The following is a 20,139-nucleotide window of genomic DNA, read 5'->3' as shown; positions in this document are numbered from 1 at the left end:
ATAGAACTGACACCACACAAACAACTCAGACTCTGACTTTTAACCAGCAAATACAAACACTAGGAGACCTTTCAGGCCAGACACCTTTATCCGCTTTAGGTGCTGGGGATTAAAGCACAGAGCCTTGGGTATTCTAGGCAAGCACTGTACCACTAAGTTTTTCCATATCACAACACAATTTTTTAATTAATAAAACTCATGTGCAGTAGCAAAAGCCCTTTATCTCAGCACACGGGAGGCTAAAGCAGTTTGAGGGCACACAGGGCTGGGCTATCCACTGAGGTGCCGTCTCAAAGGAACCAACTAGGAAGCAGGCAGTCCCTCTTCTTCCCACTATACTAAGAAGGCTTGTTGCCGTTCTTTCTTACCAACCTCAGCCTGCATGCACTTCCATACACTGCTCTCTAGGGTCCTCACCAATTGCTGGGCAGGGGGCCAGGGGATGCCTGTTCCCCGTCTCAGAACTAGGGAGTAAAGCGGGGTTACAGCCACAGCAAGACACAGCCTCAGGCACAGGAGCAGGGGAGGCCGCCCCCCCCCCCAGCAGTTTCCACTGCTTCCGTTTGCATTTCAGAGGGCCAGCTCCAGCTCAGACACTGAGCCATCACTTTGACAGAGCAGATCCCTCTGCTGACAGTGACCAGGCGCCAGCTTGCGCCCTCGGTTTCAGTCCACAGCCAACAGATCCTTTCTCACCACCAAATACAAAAGCTTCACTTTGCTTTGGTATAGTTCATTGTGATGTGTGCTGACCCTAAGTAAAATTCTATTGTTCTGGCCACCACCACCAAAGTCTGTATGGGGAAAGGCAGCTATACAAGTTCAGTCCTGTCTGTCGGGCAGAAAGCCCTGGACACTCAAGAGAGCCCCATCAGGATGGGACCATGTGGGCCAGCTGTCATTCTACACTACGCTGGGCTGACAGATTTTCCTTTCACCTCTGCATAGTCACCTGAGAGCCAGACATGAGAATGAACTGTCAGCTCCACACCCTAATCTCCAGGTAGTGCCCATGACTCGGTGCTGTGGTATTACTGCAGCTATAACACACAACACTGTGTGTCTTTCATCCTGAACATAGGGAGTAGCCCTCCACCGTCCTCTTCAGTGATGGGATGGCAGAGAGCACAAGTTCCTGTACTTGAAATGCTGACGAAATGAAGTGAGTACAAGGCACACCCCGGCCTGTTGCCAATCACAAACCAACAGCTGCCCATCCCTTTGGAGCTGAGGAGCCAAACTGGGAGGGAAACAGGACCATTCCACTGAGTGCTAATTAGGAGAGAAGTCGCCATTCTCTGTCTACTAGCCTTTCACGTGGATTTCCTGCACAACACCTGTCCAGTCCTTTGTCTCACTTGTGCTGGACTATTAGTCCTTTGCCTTTATAAAAGGTCTTTGTCAAATGAGGACATTTCCATTTGTGGTGCAAAGATTTCCCCTCTATTTTCCATCTCTCTTTTGAATTTGATTACAATAATGGTTTTCCACTTAGAATTTAAAATATGTGTGTCCAATTTCCTCCTCCATGGCACCTGGAGGTTCTGTTTAAAGAGAAAAGTATCAGAACAAAAATACAAATTAATTCATATTTTGTCTTTTTTCTATTAGCATTGTGGTTTTGTTTAGTTGTTTTTAATCTTGATCAATTTGATCTTTGGCTCACGAAACATGTTCTCTTTGCTCAATGACATGCAGCTCCACGGTGGAGCTGCCAATGTCTTAAGGCGTATTTGAGAACTCTCTGAGTGAACTGTACTGCTGCTTCTGACCAGGAAGTGTTGACAGCTTCAATGTTTTGTTATATTTTTTGAGACAAGGTTTATGTATTCGTAGCTACATGTAGCTCAGGGTGGCCTCGATCTTAATTCTCCACCCTCTACTATGTAAGAGATTAAATTCAAGGTTTGTGCACCTCAATCTAATACCTATTGTTTGTTTGTTTGGTTTGGTTTTTCGAGACAGAGTTTCCCTGTGTAGCTTTGCGCCTTTCCTGGAACTCACTCTGTAGACCAGGCTGGCCTCGAACTCACAGAGATCTGCCTGGCTCTGCCTCCCGAGTGCTGGGATTAAAGGCATGCGCCGCCACTGCCCGGCCCTAATACCTATTCTTTAATGAATATTTATTTATTTTATTACTTACTTAATGTGCAGGTGTGAGAGCATGTGTTTGTTTATATGCACTTAACATCTGCAGGGACCCACAGAGGCCAGAAGAATACACCAGATCCCTGGAGTTAGAGACAGTTGTTAGTCATCACCTGAGTGCTAGGAACTGAACTCAAGTCTTCTGGAAGAGCAACCAGTGCTCTTAACTACGAAGCCATCATTTCAAACCCTGTTTTTGTTGTTTGCTTCCTGAGATGGGATCTCATATATCCCACGACGGCCTCAAGTTTCAGGCTAAGACTGTCCTTGTATTCCTGATCTACCTGCCTCCATGTCCCAAGTACTGAGATTGAAGCATGTGGCACCATGGCTGACTTGTCACTTTCTGAGCTAGGATCATACTAAGCTCAGGTCATCAGGGTTGGCAGGAGCCTCTATATTCACTAGACCCAAGATGTAAACAGAGTATTTTATTCAGTTGTGTGTGTGTGTACACATACATGTGTGTTTGGATTGTGAGTGCCTGAGTGTGTAGGCCATCAGGGTGAGCTCTCAGACCTCACCAGAGAAGTATTTCTGTGCAGTGGATAGGGCAGTTAACTCAGACATTCATAGCTGGTCACACACAGAGAACACATGTCTGTGCACTGCTCAGTCACAAATGGCACATCTGTATCGATTCACTTCCCCTAAGGCTGAGGCCCAGCACAAAAGAGGGCAAGAAAGATGCTAAGTACTAGAGGTCGGGGAGGACTAGACCCCAACAGCATCTTCTAGACACAGCAAGATCACTGCACTCATGAAACTACAGCAGTGATGACTTTCAACATCTGAGCACAGAGACTTTCCGGCCTTTCCCCCGACTCCCTGATCCCCACGTCCCAGACAGGGTCTAACCATGTAGCCTTCACTGGCCTGGGCCTTGCTGTGTAGACCAGGATGGCCTCAAATTCACAAAACGCTGCCTACCTCCACCCCACAAGCATGGAGAGTAAAGGTGAGCACCATTACACCCAATTCAGTGTGTCCTTCTAACTTACAGAGTTTTAGTACTTTAGTTTAGTACAGTGTTTTTCTATATAAAACTTTCAATTTCTTACCAAATTCTACCCCCAAAACACACAAGTGAAATTTTACAGTAACAGGACAAAAACTGACATCACCCAGAGACTTATTTTACTTGTCTTTTGCTTTTTGTTTTTGTTTTGTAGCCCAGGCTGGCCTCAAACTCAGAGATCCACCTGCCTCTGCCTCCCAAGTGCTGGGATTAAGGGTGTGCCACCACTGCCTGGCACTTTTTTGGTTTTAATTGCTTGGTTTGGGGACAGCCTTGTTTCTGTAGTCCAGGCCTCAAACTCAAGGTGACCCTGCTTCCCCAAGTGCTCCCATTACAGATATGAGCCACTATACTGAGCTTTAAATGTGTTTTATTTCCTTACACATTCCTGTTTTGAAAATGAGGGGTTATACCCAGCAGTGACCCAGCAGGAGGGCAGAGAGTCTGACTCTTCGGGCTTCTAAGGTTACTAAGTAAGTGAGACACATTTGCAACAATACTTTTGATAGTTTGTTTAGACAGCATCCTGCAACTTGTGACCCTCTTACCTCAGCCTCAGTGCTGGAGTTAAAGGAATATGAAACCGCAACTTGCATTAACTACATAAATACATACATATGTTTATTTATTTATAGCTTCAAATTCTGGGAAAAGTCTTGTGCATATAGTCCAGTCCTTGTAATAATTTTTAAAACTTTTTGTTTATTTTCTAAGGAGTGTGTGTCTGTGGACTCAGGTATGCTTGGGCATGTACATGCATCTGGAGGCTGGAGGCGGACACAAGGGATCTAACACCTTATTTGTTTTTTAAGGACAGGGCCTCTCAACGAACCATTGTTTCAGCTAGACTGGCAGGTCAGAGAGCCTTCATAATGGGTCTATTTCCCAAATATCTGATTCCTAGCAGTGGGCTTCCAGGTGTGTGCCACCGCAACTGGAGGTGTGTGTGCTGGGCAGTGAACCTGAGGCCCTGAAGGGCGGCAAGTGCTCTTGCCCAGACTTCTGCTGCTTGCTCGAGTACACCTCTGAGTCTGCTTGGTAGCTATGTGGTCTGTGGGCAGACATGTAAGTGTACAAAGAAGCCTGATCCTTAGCATAGTGTTGGCAACATTCTGCAATAAATGCTTCAAAATTGTGACTTCTTGTGGCTGGAGATGGCACAGCAGTTAAGAACAATGGCTGCTCTTGCAAAGACCCTGGTTTGGTTCCCAGAACCCACATAGCTAACAATCTGTAAATCCAGCTCCAGGGGGTTCTAACATCCTCTTCTGGCCTCTGCAGACACCAGGAATCCACATGATGAACAAACACACATCTAAGCAAAGCAGACACAGACATAGAGACACACACTCTTTCATTCTGTCAAAAATGTTTTCACTTGTAATATCTTTTAATACGCATGTGGAACTGACAAGATGACTCGGGGGTAAAGTCACCTGTCAAGAATAAACTTCTCTCCATCTATTCATACCCATGGCATGCACAAGTCCACACACATATACACATAATAAATAAATAAAATTTTAAAATACTAAAAAGTATATTTGATCTCATTTCATCTTCATTACAGTCTTGCATTCTGGGAATTAATGGAGGTTGGGAAGAGATAGTTAGTCTTTACTGTGACCTCTTGGGCTTTTCCGTGATCATTAATCATCTAGCATTTCAGAAGTATCCAATACCCATCAATCCCAAAGCTCAGAATTCACTCACCTGGTGTGTCCTAAAGACTCCCGCCATATTGGCAGCATCACAACAGGCTTAACAGCACACTCCAAAATTGCAAGAGCCAATGCAAACTCTCTGGGTTTACTACACATCTGAACGGCCTTGATCCAATTAGCCCTGCATTGCAGAAGGGAAAAATCATTTCATTCCACTGTTCTTAACTGAAAACACGATACCCATAGTCTACCATGACTCAGCTTCACAGCTCCAATGAGAAAGTGGTCTACATGGCAGGAATATGTACACAGGCACACTGGGGGTGCCTAGCTCAGAGAACTGGAGATTTTATCCACCAGGAGCAACTCCAGCCATCACTCAGTCCTCTCAATTCCTTGACCTACATACAATATTCTTTACCTTTGGTCTCCACTTGACTCCAGGGATAAAATTCTGATACCCAAAGTTATCCATGGATCCATTTTTAGGTAATTAGCATATTTACAGCAACAGAAGAACTGTAGTTTCCTTTACCTGTGTGAAGCCCAATTGGGATGAAGAAAGGATGAAGGGATGTTGCTTTCTAGCTGCGTGATGGTGAGTCTCAGCGTAGATATGGTAAGGACTTTGGAGCCATGAACAGATCCATTCCATTTGAACTCCCCAGCTGGAGTGAGACAGAATTTATGTGCCAGGTGCCTCCTCTTGTCATGGTCCTCCCTGTGCTGGTGCTTATTCAGGGCAAAGGAGTTGGAAGAGTACTGATTGTGGTAGACGCGATACTTCCCTTCTTGTCCCAGCTTAAAATAATTGTTGATGCTCCCTTTCATGACCACTTCCTTTTTGGTGCTCAACCGTGAAACTTCTCCTTGGGAGTTAACTACCAGCACCTGATGAGGAAAAAAAAGCTGTATTTGTGCCAAAGACGAAAATTTTGTCTGACCAACTCTCTTTCAATAATTGTAATCAATTGTTCCAAACAATAGACATCTTATGACCAAGAGGTTGAAGTTGGAAAAAAAAAAAAAAAAGTGTGTGTGTGTGTGGGGGGGGGTACTTAAAAAGAAGAAAAGAAAAAAAAAGCAGCTAAATTGAAAGTAAAGTTGGAGCTGGGCTGGGTGTCTCATGTCTGTAGTGCCAACACTCAGAAGGCTGAGGCAGGAAGACTGAATTCAAGCCTCAGGCAGGGCTACACAGCAAAACTGTCTCAGAGCAGGGAACAGTAAGTAAAGACACTTGCCACACAAGTCTCGTGACCCAGCTTTAATCCCCGGACACCACAAAATGGTGGAATGAGAGAATTAACTCCACAAAGTTGTCTTTTGACACCCCCTCATTAATCTGGGCGTTTGGTGCACACATATATTTTTGAGTTTGAGGCCAGCCTAGTCTACAAAGGGCTACACAGAGAAACCTTGCTTCAAAAAAACAAACAAAAGCGAAAGCTGGTCATTTATAACTAAATAAGGAAGACTTGACTGCAGAAAGAAGAGAGGCCTTGAGGACTAGGTTAGACACCACTGGGAATGGTCATGAATCTTAGTGCACACTACCAGTCTATCAAACTCCCACCATACCACACTCCCGCCGAGTTTCTCTGTGTAACAGCCCTGGCTGTCCTGGGTCTCACTTTGTAGACCAGGCTAGCCTCAAACTCACTGAGATCCATCTGCCTCTGCCTCCTGAGTGCTGGGATTAAAGGTGTGCGCCACCACCGCCCGGCTCAGTCTATCAAATTCTAACACATAGTTTAATAGAATAGGAGTGTACTACACACAATGATCTCTAAAAAAATAAATGGCTCAAAATCCTCTACTGCTGCTTTTTTCATTATACCAACTTTAGTTGCTACGGGCCTTGAGGTCTTTAAATTAATGTTTCCAAGAAGCCAGGCTCAGTCTTTCAGTGGACCATAAAATCAATACTGTTTATTTTTCTCCGCTAATGTAGAGTTGATGGGAGGAGGTATTAGGAGTTTAGACAGGGTCTTGTTATACAGCACGAGTTGGCCTGGTACTCAACAGTAGTACGGGCTTGCCTCAAACTGGCTACACTCTTCCCTGTTTCTGCTTCTTTAATGGTTTCACTCCTGCTTAACTACCCAGTAAATAATCACCCGAGAGACATAGCTATCATCATTCTATGCCACAACTGATCATGAGTAGAGATGTTCAGTGTCAGTTTCGATCATGCAGACAGCTCACTCTGCTCTACCAAGAGCTACAAGAGACAATGGTTCTTCTCAAGTGGTCACAGGAAATGGGCTACAGGTGGTCATGGTGGTGCACGCCTTTAATCCCAGCACTGGGAAGGCAGAGGCAGATGGATCTCTGCCTGAATTTGAGACCAGCCTTGTCTATGTACCAAGGTCCAGGTTAGTCAGAGCTACACAGTAAGACATTATTTTAAAAAGGGGGGAGGGGGGGACTAACAAAGAATTGTATGAAATAAAGCTGACTCTAACATCATCTGCTCACTACTGAATTTCTAATAAATGAACTAAATTTTGGTGTATAAATTTATTTACCATAATACAAGACTAACAGTTTTGCTCTTGGTACCCACTACAAGAAAGAAAACACAGCCGGGCGGTGTTGGTGCATGCTTTTAATCCCAGCACTCAGGAGGCAGAGGCAGGCGGATCTCTGTGAGTTCGAGGCCAGCCTCGTCTACAGAGCAAGAGCCAGGAAAGGTGCAAAGCTACACAGAGAAACCCTGTCTCGAAAAACAAAAAAAGAAAGAGAGAGAGAGAGAGAGAGAGAAAGAGAAAGAGAGAGAGAGAGAGAGAGAGAGAGAGAGAGAAAGAAAGAAAGAAAGAAAGAAAGAAAGAAAGAAAGAAAGAAAGAAAGAAAGAAAGAAAGAAAGCACGCACAATTCAAAACTAGGTCAATAAATTTCCTGTTCCTTTTCTAAAGACTTTAGGGTGCATTCCCGTTCTAATTATTTGTTTAATGTATGTCTGACTGAGTGTTGGCACATGAGTGCAGGTGCCTTGGAGGCCACAGGCATCAGCTCAGATCCCTTGGAGCTGGAGTTACCAGTTGGGAGGTGACCACTGGAAGAGCAGCCAGTGCTCTGCACCTCTGAACCACCTCACCTCTCCTGTCCACAGCTCTAATTATGCACAGTTCACAGAACTCTGTCTTCAACACAACACACCTCTTTGCCCTCCTTAAACAGTTTATTTGCTTCATGGGCTGCGGCTGCCACCTGCTGACTCTTCAGCTGACTGAGTTTGCTATCTGGGTTCCGCAATCTGGTGATGATGCGGGTGGAAGCGGTCGTCCCTCGGCCAGCTCCAGGGGACTCGGCCATCTCTCCGTTAGACTTCTCCAATCTGAAATCACCTGTGAGCAAATGAAAACGTCACAGTGATTGCTGACAGGGAAGAAGCAACTAAGGGTGCCTTACTTATTCAACACTTACATACCATATATATTTCATGTCCAAGAACACTAAGCAGATTAAGTCCTTCCATAGGCAAAGCAAATGTCATCAATTCTTGAATGCTTTCCTCAACAGCAAACATCAAAAGTAAAAATGCTGTGTCATTCATTATTCTGCAGAAAACAGTGTTACCTGTTTTGAAACTCATCTACTGGAGAGGAGGGGCCTCCAAAAACTTGCAAGTAACAAACATAACAACTCAAATGCATACAAAAATGATGCCTTGTATAACTAATATGGATTTGTGTATTAAAAGGATAGTTAATTTTAGAAAAATTTCCCATTTAAGTAGTAATAGTCTTGAATTTTAAAAGTGCCAACTGAATTTTTCTTTAAGAGAAGTTACATAATTATCTGTGAAAACTCATTACAACAATTATTTTTTTAACATAATAAGGATCTATCAACATCTGCTTTATAACTTCATTTTTGACGGTGACAGACTGAATGTCCAGAAACAATTTCTGCTTTCTATATGCGCAAATTTCACATTGGATAATGAACATACATACCCAGTCATTCATCATTGTACATTTTCCATTGGCCAGAAAATTGAACAAGACCTGATTTTTAATTTAAAGCTTAAAAAAAGAAATTAAACAGTGTAGCATTGGTAAGTCCAAGGATGGGAATTTATCCTATTACATATATTGTGGTATTTTAGGCAAGTAGAGACACATGCAGATGGAGAAACTAGCTGTTCATTTCAAGGGAGTATTTAACACTGGCTGGCTCAATCTGTTCCCTACCTGTCCTCCTCTCTGGAGGGGATGTTCTGCCCACGTTCACTGTGTAGCAGGAACAGGATAATAGGTCAAGGGTCCTGCCACTGGAAGCAACTACAGCACCCAGACAGAACCAGACAGAACACTCCACCAGCCCATTAGCTAACTCTACCAGCCCGTTATCATCCTACTCCATTTTTTGGCTTTTAAATTTGGCTTCTCCTCTCTTCCACGGGACTGAACCGAGAGCCTTGCACATGCCGAGCACATGTTCTTGCACTGGGCTGAACCCTCACCTGACCATTCTGGTTTTTCTATTAGTAAGCAGGAAGAGTGTAAATTAGGGGCTGTAACTTTCACCTCTACAGTAGAAAGACTGCCGCTTGCAGGGAACAAAAATCCCCCAACACTCCGGAGCAGATATGACAAGAGGAAGTTGAGGAAGACGTCTTGCTAACCTTCTTAGCTTCCTGAACCTGACAGTACACCTGGGACTTTCATCAGCCCTAGACATTCCTGTCAACGCCATTAATAAAATTTCATCTATGTTTTAAGCAAGGTAGATTTCTGTCAATAGCAGTAAATCCTCAATAATCCAACAAATATTTTAAGACTTGGCCTACAAAACACACACACCACTGAGTAAGTCGAGATAGATCAAGGGCTGAGTATCTTGCCAGGCCAGGCTGAAAAGCCAGTAATCCAGGACAGTGCTATCTGCTCTTAGCCTCCATGTGCTGAAGCTTTAACGCCAAGGCGCTGAACTCTTGGGACCACTTATTACATCCTGCAATAGACTTTACAGATACCGTCTGGTTTAGGCTGAACTTGCTGAAAACAGAGAAAGAAGAGCAAGGGCTTTCTGAAAGAAGCCCCTCAGTGTACGGCTGCAATTCAATGCTGCTCAGAATCAACCTTCTGCAAAAGCTAGTTTAGCAAAAATACAAGCAAGGAACAACTTCATCTGCAAGGGTCAGCGCTGAAGGGCAAGCAGAGGTCCTCATGGAACACACTCTGTTGTCATTAAGAAGTCAATCTAGACAGGCAGCCTGGTGACAAAACAAACATCTGCTCTAAACCAGGCCCTCTGGTGAGCATAGGCAAAGGGCAAAGGCTACTGGACCACCAAACAAAATGACGAGGCAGAAGGGCTCCTGTCCATGGAGCTTGAAGCAAGTTCCTGCATATTAGGTACCAGTGGGAATGCCTACAAGTTATAAGGGAAAGTTATACAGACACAGGGAGTGTGGGTAGAGAACTCTCCAACTCTGCCAGGTTGCTATGTATGATTGTTCAGCCAACAGCAATCCCAACAACCCCTACTGTGTAACAGCCAGCAGAAACTAGAGAATGGCCCCCAGAACCTCTCATATGCTTTTCACTTCTCATCTGTTTTCACCATCCCAAATCTGCCAAAATAGACCCTCCATTAACAGGACAATAATGTACAAACAACTAAAGTCAGAATTTCATATGGGTTATAAACTAAGATAAGATACACTCAAACCTGTCAAACTTAATGCACAGCACACAGAAATCTTAGACGGGGCCTAAAATATAATTACAGCTATCGGGTACAATTGTGGGCCAAGGGTTTTTGGAAATTTGCAGGTGAGGGTGAGATCTATGCACCACGTGAGGCAGAGGCATTGTGAATGGATCTATGGGAACAGACATGAGTGAGCGTGCTGTGCTGACGTACCAAAGGATGGAACTGCAGCTACCTGCTTGCTCCTATCTTTGAACCAGCCCTCGCTCTTTGGAAAATCATTCCTTCCCCATTTCAATCATATACTTTTGTGGAGCCATCAATAATACCTTGCCTGCCCTGGCCACAGGTGTGGAACAATATGATCCAAGATAAGCCACTCAAATTCCTTCCTCAAAGACTTTTGATTTGGAGCAGGAGTAGGGACTTTGCCTTTGGGCCACAGACCTTGGAAAGACATGAAAACAAATTGCTGGTGCCATCTTACCTGCAACTTGGAAAAAGCCTGTCTGTATTAGGAGAGAATGGTATTATCACACAAATTTAAGTTGGTTGAAAGAGAGAGAGAGAGGGAGAGACAGAAAGAGAGACAGAGCAGTTGTTAAACCTCTGGGCCCACTTACGAGTCAGGAGAAGTTGGACTTCCCAATTTTATAAGCTAATTAAATTCCCTCTACATTTAAACTATTTGAAGATGGTCTGGTCACTTACAATTGAAAAAGTCCTAAGTAAAACACATCTCCAACCTTATGTCATACTTGAAATTATACTCAAGATAAATTTAAAACAGTGCTACAGACTTATGAGAAATTACTGTAAATATATTTATTTTCATAAGATTGTCTTCCTTAAAAACAAACAAAAAACCCACAACATACAGAGAAAACCCTGCAGAAAGAGATGAAATTTAATGACATAATAATGTAAAAATTTCAGACAGTAGAGAATTAAGCACAAGAAAGTAATATATAAGCACATATATGAAGCAGATATTAATGACCATAATACAAAGGCAATCCAAAAATTTATGCAAATATATAAAAATTCTATAGGAAAAAGTGAGCTAAAACAGGAATCATCAAAACACAGATTATTAAACACATGAAAAGAAGCAACCACATTCATAAGCAAAGATATGCACTTATTCCCATGAAATACCTTCTTACCACTGGCAAAAAAAGATAAATGGTATTAAATTTAGGTGTGCGAATAGGGAAACATACAAGTTTGGAAATTAGTAGGGTTGTCCCCTTTGGGTGATTAATTAAGCAACAGCTACTATTATCTGGAAGAGGTACCTACCATTTGCCCAGCCAGTCATCTCCTCACTGTTTCCTACACTGCCAGAAACACTTGCAGAATACAGAGACACTTGTGGAGGCCAGTAGAAAGCACCACCATGGTGATGGCCAAACACCGTGCAGCAGCTAAAAACAATGGTTTAACTCTAACAGGAAGAGTCCCTACCATGTGTCACTGAGCGGGGAAAGGAAAAAACAAAACAAGATGCAGAATAACACATGCAGAATGATCCCATTTATATATTTAAAAAAAAAAAAAGAAAAAGAAAAAAAGAAAGAAAACCAAAAAAATTGTCAACATACAGATATGAACATAATGGAAAATACAAAATACTGATGGTGGGTATATTTCAGGAGAATAAAAAGGCTTCTATTTTTCTCCTCTTACAGGATTTTTTGTAAAGCAAAAGCAGTGAGCTCGTGTTAATTAAAAATAAAAACAAAAACAAAACAAAACACTAATTCTTTCTAACCCACTAATTTTTTATTTAAAAAATTGAAAATGTTTAAAGAAAAAAAAAAGAAAAAGAAAAAACTCTCCCCTGAGTGGATGAGCGTGCTCTTACCTATCTCTTCTTGACCAGAGACAGGTGTGTGGGAGTCTCTCTCTCCAAGGTCAGGGTCATCGGCTGCCTTAGCAGAGTCACTCTGGGAGGAAGTGAGTTCACTGCTGCTGTTACTGGTTTCCAGATTAGGCTGGATGGAGGCAGTGGTAGCACTAGTGTTACTGCTGTCACATGTCTTGTTAGAGTCTTCTAGAAAAATAAAATATCTGATTTTTACACTGAAAATCACAACAAAATCTAAACGTCAGCAAAGCACTTGATGGTTGCAGGACTTCATCACGCTGCTGCACGTTACACAGCAAAGCTGATCATGGAGGACTATGAAGGGCCCTGTGTGAGAAGACACTGGTGAGCACTGCCCTACACCTCCTTTAAAATCCTGTCCATCAGCTCACAGGCTCTTTATCATCCCCGGCACAAAGCAGATAACTTCCAATAGTCTAGAGCCAAAGAAAAACAACCAACCCAACTACTGCACACAACTCAGGGCACATCAGATATGGAAGGAGTGGTTTTGAGAGAAAAGCGCCCAAAACATGAAGCTTATATTCTCACATTTCAAGAGTTTTCAAAGATCTCTATTAGAAATGGAATTAAAGAGATTCTTTACCTAAGGTTTTCTAAGTGTGCTCACCTGCTCTGGGCAATTCACAGCATCACTAGCAGTTCAATTCCTAACAGTACAGAAGTTGGTACCAGGAAAAAAAGACAGCCAAGGAGTTCAGAAAGCAAGTCTGTCAGCATTCTTTGTCCCGACAAGGTACTCTTTCCATCACACTAAGTGAAAGCGACTGACATTGGGTCACACCAACTACATGAACTATGGTAATGGTAAGGAAACAGTGCCCCCCATGAAATGCTTTAGACCTCTGACTGAACCCAATGTGATGGGGACCATAGCACAGAGAACAGAGGACAGAGGAATAATCACAAAGGAATGAAAGTTGCCTTTAAACATATGGAAATATGACCACTTCATTCTAGTCAAGAGAACGCAAACTGAAGCTGTGCTCACACTTGAAATCCCAACAGGCTGAGACAGGAAGACTGAGTGGCAGGCCAACTTAGGCTCAAACAAACAACCTAACAGAACAGAAAGAGCAGCCAGGCGGTGGTGGCGCCCGCCTTTAATCCCAGCACTTATGGAGGCAGAGGCAGGCGGATCTCTCTAAGTTTGAGGCCAGCCTGGTCTACAGAGCAAGTTCCAGGATAGACCCTGTCTCAACCCCCACCCCAAATCAAACCATAACAGAAAAAGGCCTTACAGAAATGATGTCATTATTATCTGCTACTGATACTCGCCAAATTCCAGACACTAAATCCAGATGCTTATGGTAAGTACAAATAATGCTGTCTTTCCAAACACCACCACCCAACTTTGAAGTCTAGCCTTCTTTCATCTGAACCACATGAAATATTGTGGCTCTCTGACTGCATCCAATATGGTGGGTACCATAGCACTTGTCTACTTTAATATTCGAATCCTTTGTTTTTCAGGCTAAATCTGTCATTTTTCCTTTTACCAAACTCCCTGAAAGTGATACTGCTCTCTGTTGAGATGTTATGCCAAGGAAAAATCTTGAAAATGGTTGCATTTTTGGATTAAAATTTCATATTAAGGCCTGGCAAGTGGGCTCAGCTGGTAAAGGTGCTTCCTGTCCAGCCTAACTATATGAGTTCCATCCCCAGGAACCACATGGTAGAGGGAGAAAACAAACTCCCACAAGTTGTCCTCTGCCCTCCACAAGTCTCTACTAACAGGCATGGCACCTCTTACCCCACAGCCAATCAATAAGTGAGTAAGTACATAAACGCATTTTTATGTTACAGTTTTTCCACTGCAGGGCCTTCAGACCCAGCTCAGGCTTGGCCCATGCACTGCTCTTGCAGAGGACCTGAGTCTAGTCCTCAACATCCACATCAGTGGGCTGACAACTGCCGCTACCTCTGGCTTCAGAGATCTGATGCCCTCTTTTGGTTTCCATGGGCACTGCACTCACATCAACACAACACACAAGCACACACTCTCTCTCTCACTCAAAAAAAAACTTCAAAAAAACCTTTCTACTATAGAAAAGAAATGCCAACCAGAAGAAAGGTAGTATAGCTTGAAAATATTTTTAAATACAATAAACTTCAAAATGATTAAAATATTAATTCAAAAGAAAATATAAAAATTTGGATGCACCTGGTAAAAATGAACTGAAAAAAATGAAGAGAGAAGCTTAGGGTAGCTCAGTGGTAAGCGCTTGCCTGGCGTAAGCTACTGGGCTCAATCCCCTGTACCACCAAACAAACAAACCAGACAGTAAGGCACTTTCATAGCAAAGAGTTGCAAATAATTTTAAACATCTTACAATGAAGGAAAAGAAGAGACTTCAATTAGAACAATACAATTCAAAAATTGGACTTAACTGTCTTATGCTGTACCCAACAACAAAGGCATGTGTTTTCACCAATCGTAAATGAGACATAATCAATGTCAAACTCACACTGGGAATATAACTCAGCGGCAAAGTGTTTGCCTCTGACCACAGGCCCTGGGCCCCACACCCATCACACCCTGATTAGTTCTGGGCGACAGAACAGCCAAAGCACAGTAGCTGCACCTAGTCCTCACCACCCACAAGATGGCTGGCATGGGCCTGCAATTTCAGCTCTTATCCCTTCTGGCCTGAGTTCACAAGGCACCCAACACAGGCACTTGCAGATATACATAAAAGGACATAAATCACTAAATGACAACCAATAAAAAGGATAAAGTAATCGTGGTACATCTATATAATAGGGTGACAACATGCAATGACGCTCTACACAACATTGGGTATTTTTGCTTTTCTGGTATTTTATTAAGAATAAGGGGGCTGGAGAGATGGCTCAGAGGTTAAGAGCATTGGCTGCTCTTCCAGAGGTCCTAAGTTCAATTCCCAGAAACCACGTGGTAGCTCACAACCATCTGTAATGGGATCTAACGCCCTCTTCTGGCCTGTAGTCATATATGCTGTATACATAATAAATAAATAAATCAAAAAAAAAAAAAAAAAAGAATAAAAAAATTTTTTTAAGTCAGATACCAGCTAGACATGGAGATCCATGCCTTTAATTCTAGCTCTTGGGAGCTAGAGGTGGACAGATCTTTGTGAATAAGAGCAGTCTGGTCTATACATAGCAAGTTCCAGGTCATAAAGACTACATGGTAAGACCCTGTCTCAACAAACAAAATTAGATATTAAAAATTATATTGTATGTATGATTCACATTTTCCCCCTTTTATCTCTTCTTAAAGGAAAATCAGAGGCTGGGAAGGCAGCTCAGCTCTTAAGAGCACTTGCTCCTCTTATCAATTCCCACACCCAAATGGTGGCTCACAACCAGCTGAAACTCCAGTTCGGACATCCTCTTCTGACCTCCTAGGGTACCAGGCACACTTATGATACACAGACATACGTGCAGGCAGAATATTTGTATACATGAAATAAGAGAACCGTAAAAATTAGAAGAACAAACAAAAAGCCGTGCAGTGAGGATATTAGAAGGCAGAGCAGTCAGTATCCCTGGCAGGTCTGTTCCCTGGGTGTCCACTTTGTAAACACCCATCACCTACTACTCCAAATCTAGCCCACCCAGAACATCTCTCCACCCAATCTGATAGTATTATTGTATCAAAAGGCTTTAATCAAGAAATGCTGTGTCTAAATATGTCTGTAAGTTTAGGAAAGAAAACTGAGTGAGATATTCCCTACAGGGCTGCTATTTTCAATCTGCCTGGAGTAATTCTCCAACCCCAAATCTCTTAACAACCCCAAATCTCATCCGCTGACCAGAGGGAGTGTCAACAGTGAGAAAAGGATTAGTTTGAGGGCTTCACAAAACATACAGAGTCCTCCCAAGGCCCAGAACAGTAATACAATTACTTGCTGGACAAGTAATAACAAGGAGAAGCAGAGCCACAGCATATAGCAGCAGGGCATCCTCCCTGGAGGTCAGGACGGCACTACTAGATCTACTGCTGCTCCCCAGAATGCAGTCATCAAGGACTCCACTCCACTTTGGTCATGGATGTATTCCCACCAGACACTGAGCCTGAAACTTATTATGATATTAACTACTTGATGAAAACACAAAGTGAAGCCTGGCAAGATGGCTCAGAAGGTAAAGGTGCTTGCTGCCAAGCCTAAGGACCTGCGTTCGATCCCCAGGCAGGAGAAAACGGACTCCAGCAAGTTGTCCTTGGATCTCTACATTCGGCATTACATGGGTGTGTGTGTGTGTGCATGTGCACGTGTTCACCCACACTTGCCCACACACAATAAACAAGTGTAAGATAATGTAAAACAGCATACAAAGACTAGACTAGAGGATCTTAACAGATCAAACGCCACCAAAGTTGGTTAAAAACAGGTCGGCTATGACAACCTGAAGCCCGAGTACATCTAAGATTTACATTAAGTACTGATCAATCTAAAGGCACAAAGACTAATTAAAAAGTAACAAACATGCAAGTTTTTTTACTCAACCTTCAAAACTTTTAGCCCTGAATATGTGAAAATGAGAATAAACCTGACCAAAACCTACAAGTACTCAGTTGTAGAACGAAATCACAGACCTCTGTGCCTTTAGCCCCTTGAGGAAACACTCCCTGGGAAATACTACCTGTCTCGACGACAGCTCTATTTTCTAAACAATTCTAATTTTAGAAAAGTTGTTAATATTCAATACCCCACTCTAGCACCTCCTTCTATGACGGACTTCACATTCCAGCAAGCCTAACCCCTACTGGCTCTCCAGTTCAGTGCCCCACATACTTGAGGAATATTAGATTTCCAACTGCTAAACCTAGAGTTTTCTGGGCTAAAGGATTTTTTTTTTCTTAACTTTTTGTGTTTTGATGCAGGGTCTCACTTCGTAACCTGACCAGCCTGGAGCTCACTCCAAGGCCATGAGTTTCTGCCTACCTCCCCAGCACTGACACTACAGGCTGAACCACCACAGCAGGCAAGTGCTGGGCTTCACTGGACTATGGTTTCCAGGGTTCCTACAGCTTAAAGAGCCCAGTCTCCCGACAGTGTCCACTGTGTCAGATGTTCTGCCGACATCTGGGGTTCATGTCGAGCCTGCACACAACCTAAGCTTTCAGTGGAGTTGTCAGCAAAGCTACTAAAATCCTTCACATTCCAATCAGAAACCTGGAGGCCCTTATAGGGTTGAATGGCATTGATTTATGGGCACAAGACCTAGACTGCACATCTTCTAAATAGCAGTTCTTCTAACACAGTCGGCACAACTAACACAAAGCAATAACAGAACTGGAAACTTAGAAACAGCAATATTTATATATATATAGAAAAGAACCTTTAAAGATTTCCTCCAACTATGACTTACTTTTTGGTGATATTACTGATGTTTATTTTCTGATTTTAATCATCTGACTTATATATGTATGTGATACACACACATACACACACACACACACACACACACACACACACACACACACACGTTGCTGTAATAAAAATAACTTTGGATTTCTTGAAAAGCAAAAAGTCATTAATTACACATTCTTAGTATGACAACTTACTCCAAGTAAAATTTCCATGTTAAAAAGGTTAAAGTTAGAATTATTGGTTAACATATCAATGCACCTTGTAAAAATGTTGGTGATGATGGAGTCTCTGCTAATATTATGATCTGACATGTAGCACTACATGAGCACATGCAAACAGAAAATTAATGTGTTAGTATATATAATACAGAGCCAGAAGGGCCATGTCACTCAACATGGAGACAGGCATCACTATGTGAGTAACTCAAATCACATCTCTGCCAGGAGGGTCGGGTGACCAGGCACACACATCATCTACAGACACAAGCATGAGGACTAAGGGAGTTCCAGGCACTAACTGCAAGACCATCTGCCAAACATCAACGTTAGGTGACAGTTCAGCAATCGGGAATGGCACTGTGAGCAAGCAGCATGGATGAATGCAGACTTTTGGGTTCTAGGTGACATGCAGCTCTTACTGCAAAGGGAAGGGTCCCCCCATTACAGAGGCATTGGTACACTGCCCTCTGTACCTGGTACATCCGGGGGGAGCTCAGATGCCACCTTCTTCTCTGCCATGTTGCTGCTCTCATGGGTTTCTGAGAGACAGCCCTCGGGGCTCCTCCCTTCACAGGGACTAGTCTCTTCTGGAGAAGCATTAGTTGTGTTGTCCCCAAGATTTGCTGGCACAGAGTTACCTCTATCCCCAACTTCTGTTGGCTCTACAGCAAAACGCACAACAAAACTTTAAAGATATGCTTTAAAATTGCTTTTGGACAAGTGGCCACATTTAATCAACTACTAAAAATCATCAATCACCAAAAAACCTGCTTCTCTTTGATGGCCATTCTAAAGCAATTCATACTCTGTGACAGATAGCTTTGCAATGGGTCATCCAAAGATAAAGAGTGAGATATTAAGAATGTTTTAGTAAGTCTTTTAAGAACATATTTGATCACATACCCAAGTGTATATTCTGGTATAAAAAAGTAATTTTTCATCAACAGATTTCAAAGGATGCCAACTTCTTAGGGAATATAAGTATTACATTATTGCAAATCCATCAGTACATAAAACTCATCCAATGGCTATGATGTTACAAGGGAGAGACTCTCTTAAATATCTTTAGAAATCAAAAATAGCTGTTTGCCCTAAAAATTTCCATTTCTATTTTGCAAGTAAAATTGGAGGTTTCAAACAAACAGCACTAGTAAACTATTTCTTTTAAACCAAGTAATTCTTTTACCCTCAGGTTTTCCTTGCCCAGGCTCTTCACCCAGGACTTTGTCGTCCCTGTCCTTCTCAAGGGACTGGTCCTCCGACTCCTCCTTGCTCTTCTCAGCATCCTTAGAGTTGTCAGCTTCAACCTCACTCTTGTCTTTTTCCGTTTCTTCCGGGCTCGGGTCACAGTCAATATCTTCCCCTCTTTTGATTCTTAAGGAGTCCAAAATTTCTTCTATAATGAAAAACAGATATAATTGTTTTCTTCCCATAATCAAATATAAAATTACTAACAAATGCCACTTAGGAATTTTAAAGGTTGCTGGACTTGGTGGTGCACACCTTTAATCCAAGCACTCAGTGGTCAGAGGCAGGTGGATCTCTAGTACAAAGCCAACTTGGTCAATACAGTAGGTTCCGGAACAGCCAGGGCTACATAGTGAGACCTTGTCCCAAAACAAAACAAAACAAAACAAAAAAAACAAAAAAAACCCTGAGTCCTGGGAAGCTAGAGAGATGGCTCAGCAGTTAGGAGCACTGTTTGCTCTTCCAGAGGCCTCAGGCTCAATTCCCAGCATCCACTTGGGAACTCACAACTGTCTGTAACTCCAGTTCCAGGGGATCTGAAACCTTCACATCAATGCACACAAAATAAAGTTAAATAAATTATTTAAGTGAGACTTGTTGGACATCGCTGTCACTCACATTCACTGCCATGAGACAGACACTCTAAACTCACACAGACTCAGTCTATACAGCACAGTGCAATGATCAAAAACAGACCTGGAAGCCAGTATAGACCTGAGGTGACTCTGCTCCCTGAGCCTGCTTCCTCCAGTATAAAACAAGCAGAAAGGGCCATATGGAAACACTTTCTCAGGCCTCATAACTACTCGGGAAGCCACTAAGGGCCTAACTAAGGGCATCCCCTCTTTCAACTCAGTCAGGGTGACAGCCTGGCACGGTACCAGCATAAGGGAACACAGTATGGACACATGGATACTAGCTAGAGTCTTT

At 42.8% G+C, this 20,139-nt stretch overlaps 1 protein-coding gene across 11 annotated transcripts in view; it reads right to left on the bottom strand.

Annotated features, from left to right (window-relative positions):
* Bptf (bromodomain PHD finger transcription factor) overlaps positions 1 to 20,139 on the bottom strand; it is a 111,120-nt gene that overhangs the window by 48,802 nt on the left and 42,179 nt on the right. For 5 of the 11 annotated variants that reach the window (XM_028865211.2, XM_028865210.2, XM_028865214.2 and 2 more), the window contains exons 4-9: positions 19,148 to 19,357; positions 18,435 to 18,623; positions 12,360 to 12,548; positions 7,991 to 8,178; positions 5,366 to 5,721; positions 4,880 to 5,011 (exon numbers count right to left, since the gene is read on the bottom strand). In XM_028865211.2, coding sequence (XP_028721044.1) covers positions 4,880 to 5,011; positions 5,366 to 5,721; positions 7,991 to 8,178; positions 12,360 to 12,548; positions 18,435 to 18,623; positions 19,148 to 19,357 — 1,264 coding nt within the window. The remainder of the gene's footprint in view (positions 1 to 4,879; positions 5,012 to 5,365; positions 5,722 to 7,990; positions 8,179 to 12,359; positions 12,549 to 18,434; positions 18,624 to 19,147; positions 19,358 to 20,139) is intronic. The other 6 variants (XM_037200795.1, XM_028865216.2, XM_028865220.2 and 3 more) reach the window with 4 other exon arrangements.

This window comes from Peromyscus leucopus, chromosome 8b (genome assembly GCF_004664715.2).
Source record: "Peromyscus leucopus breed LL Stock chromosome 8b, UCI_PerLeu_2.1, whole genome shotgun sequence".
Classification (NCBI taxonomy): domain Eukaryota; kingdom Metazoa; phylum Chordata; class Mammalia; order Rodentia; family Cricetidae; genus Peromyscus; species Peromyscus leucopus.
Note: the sequence above shows the minus strand (reverse complement) of the source record. Positions and strands in the feature narration are given on the sequence as shown.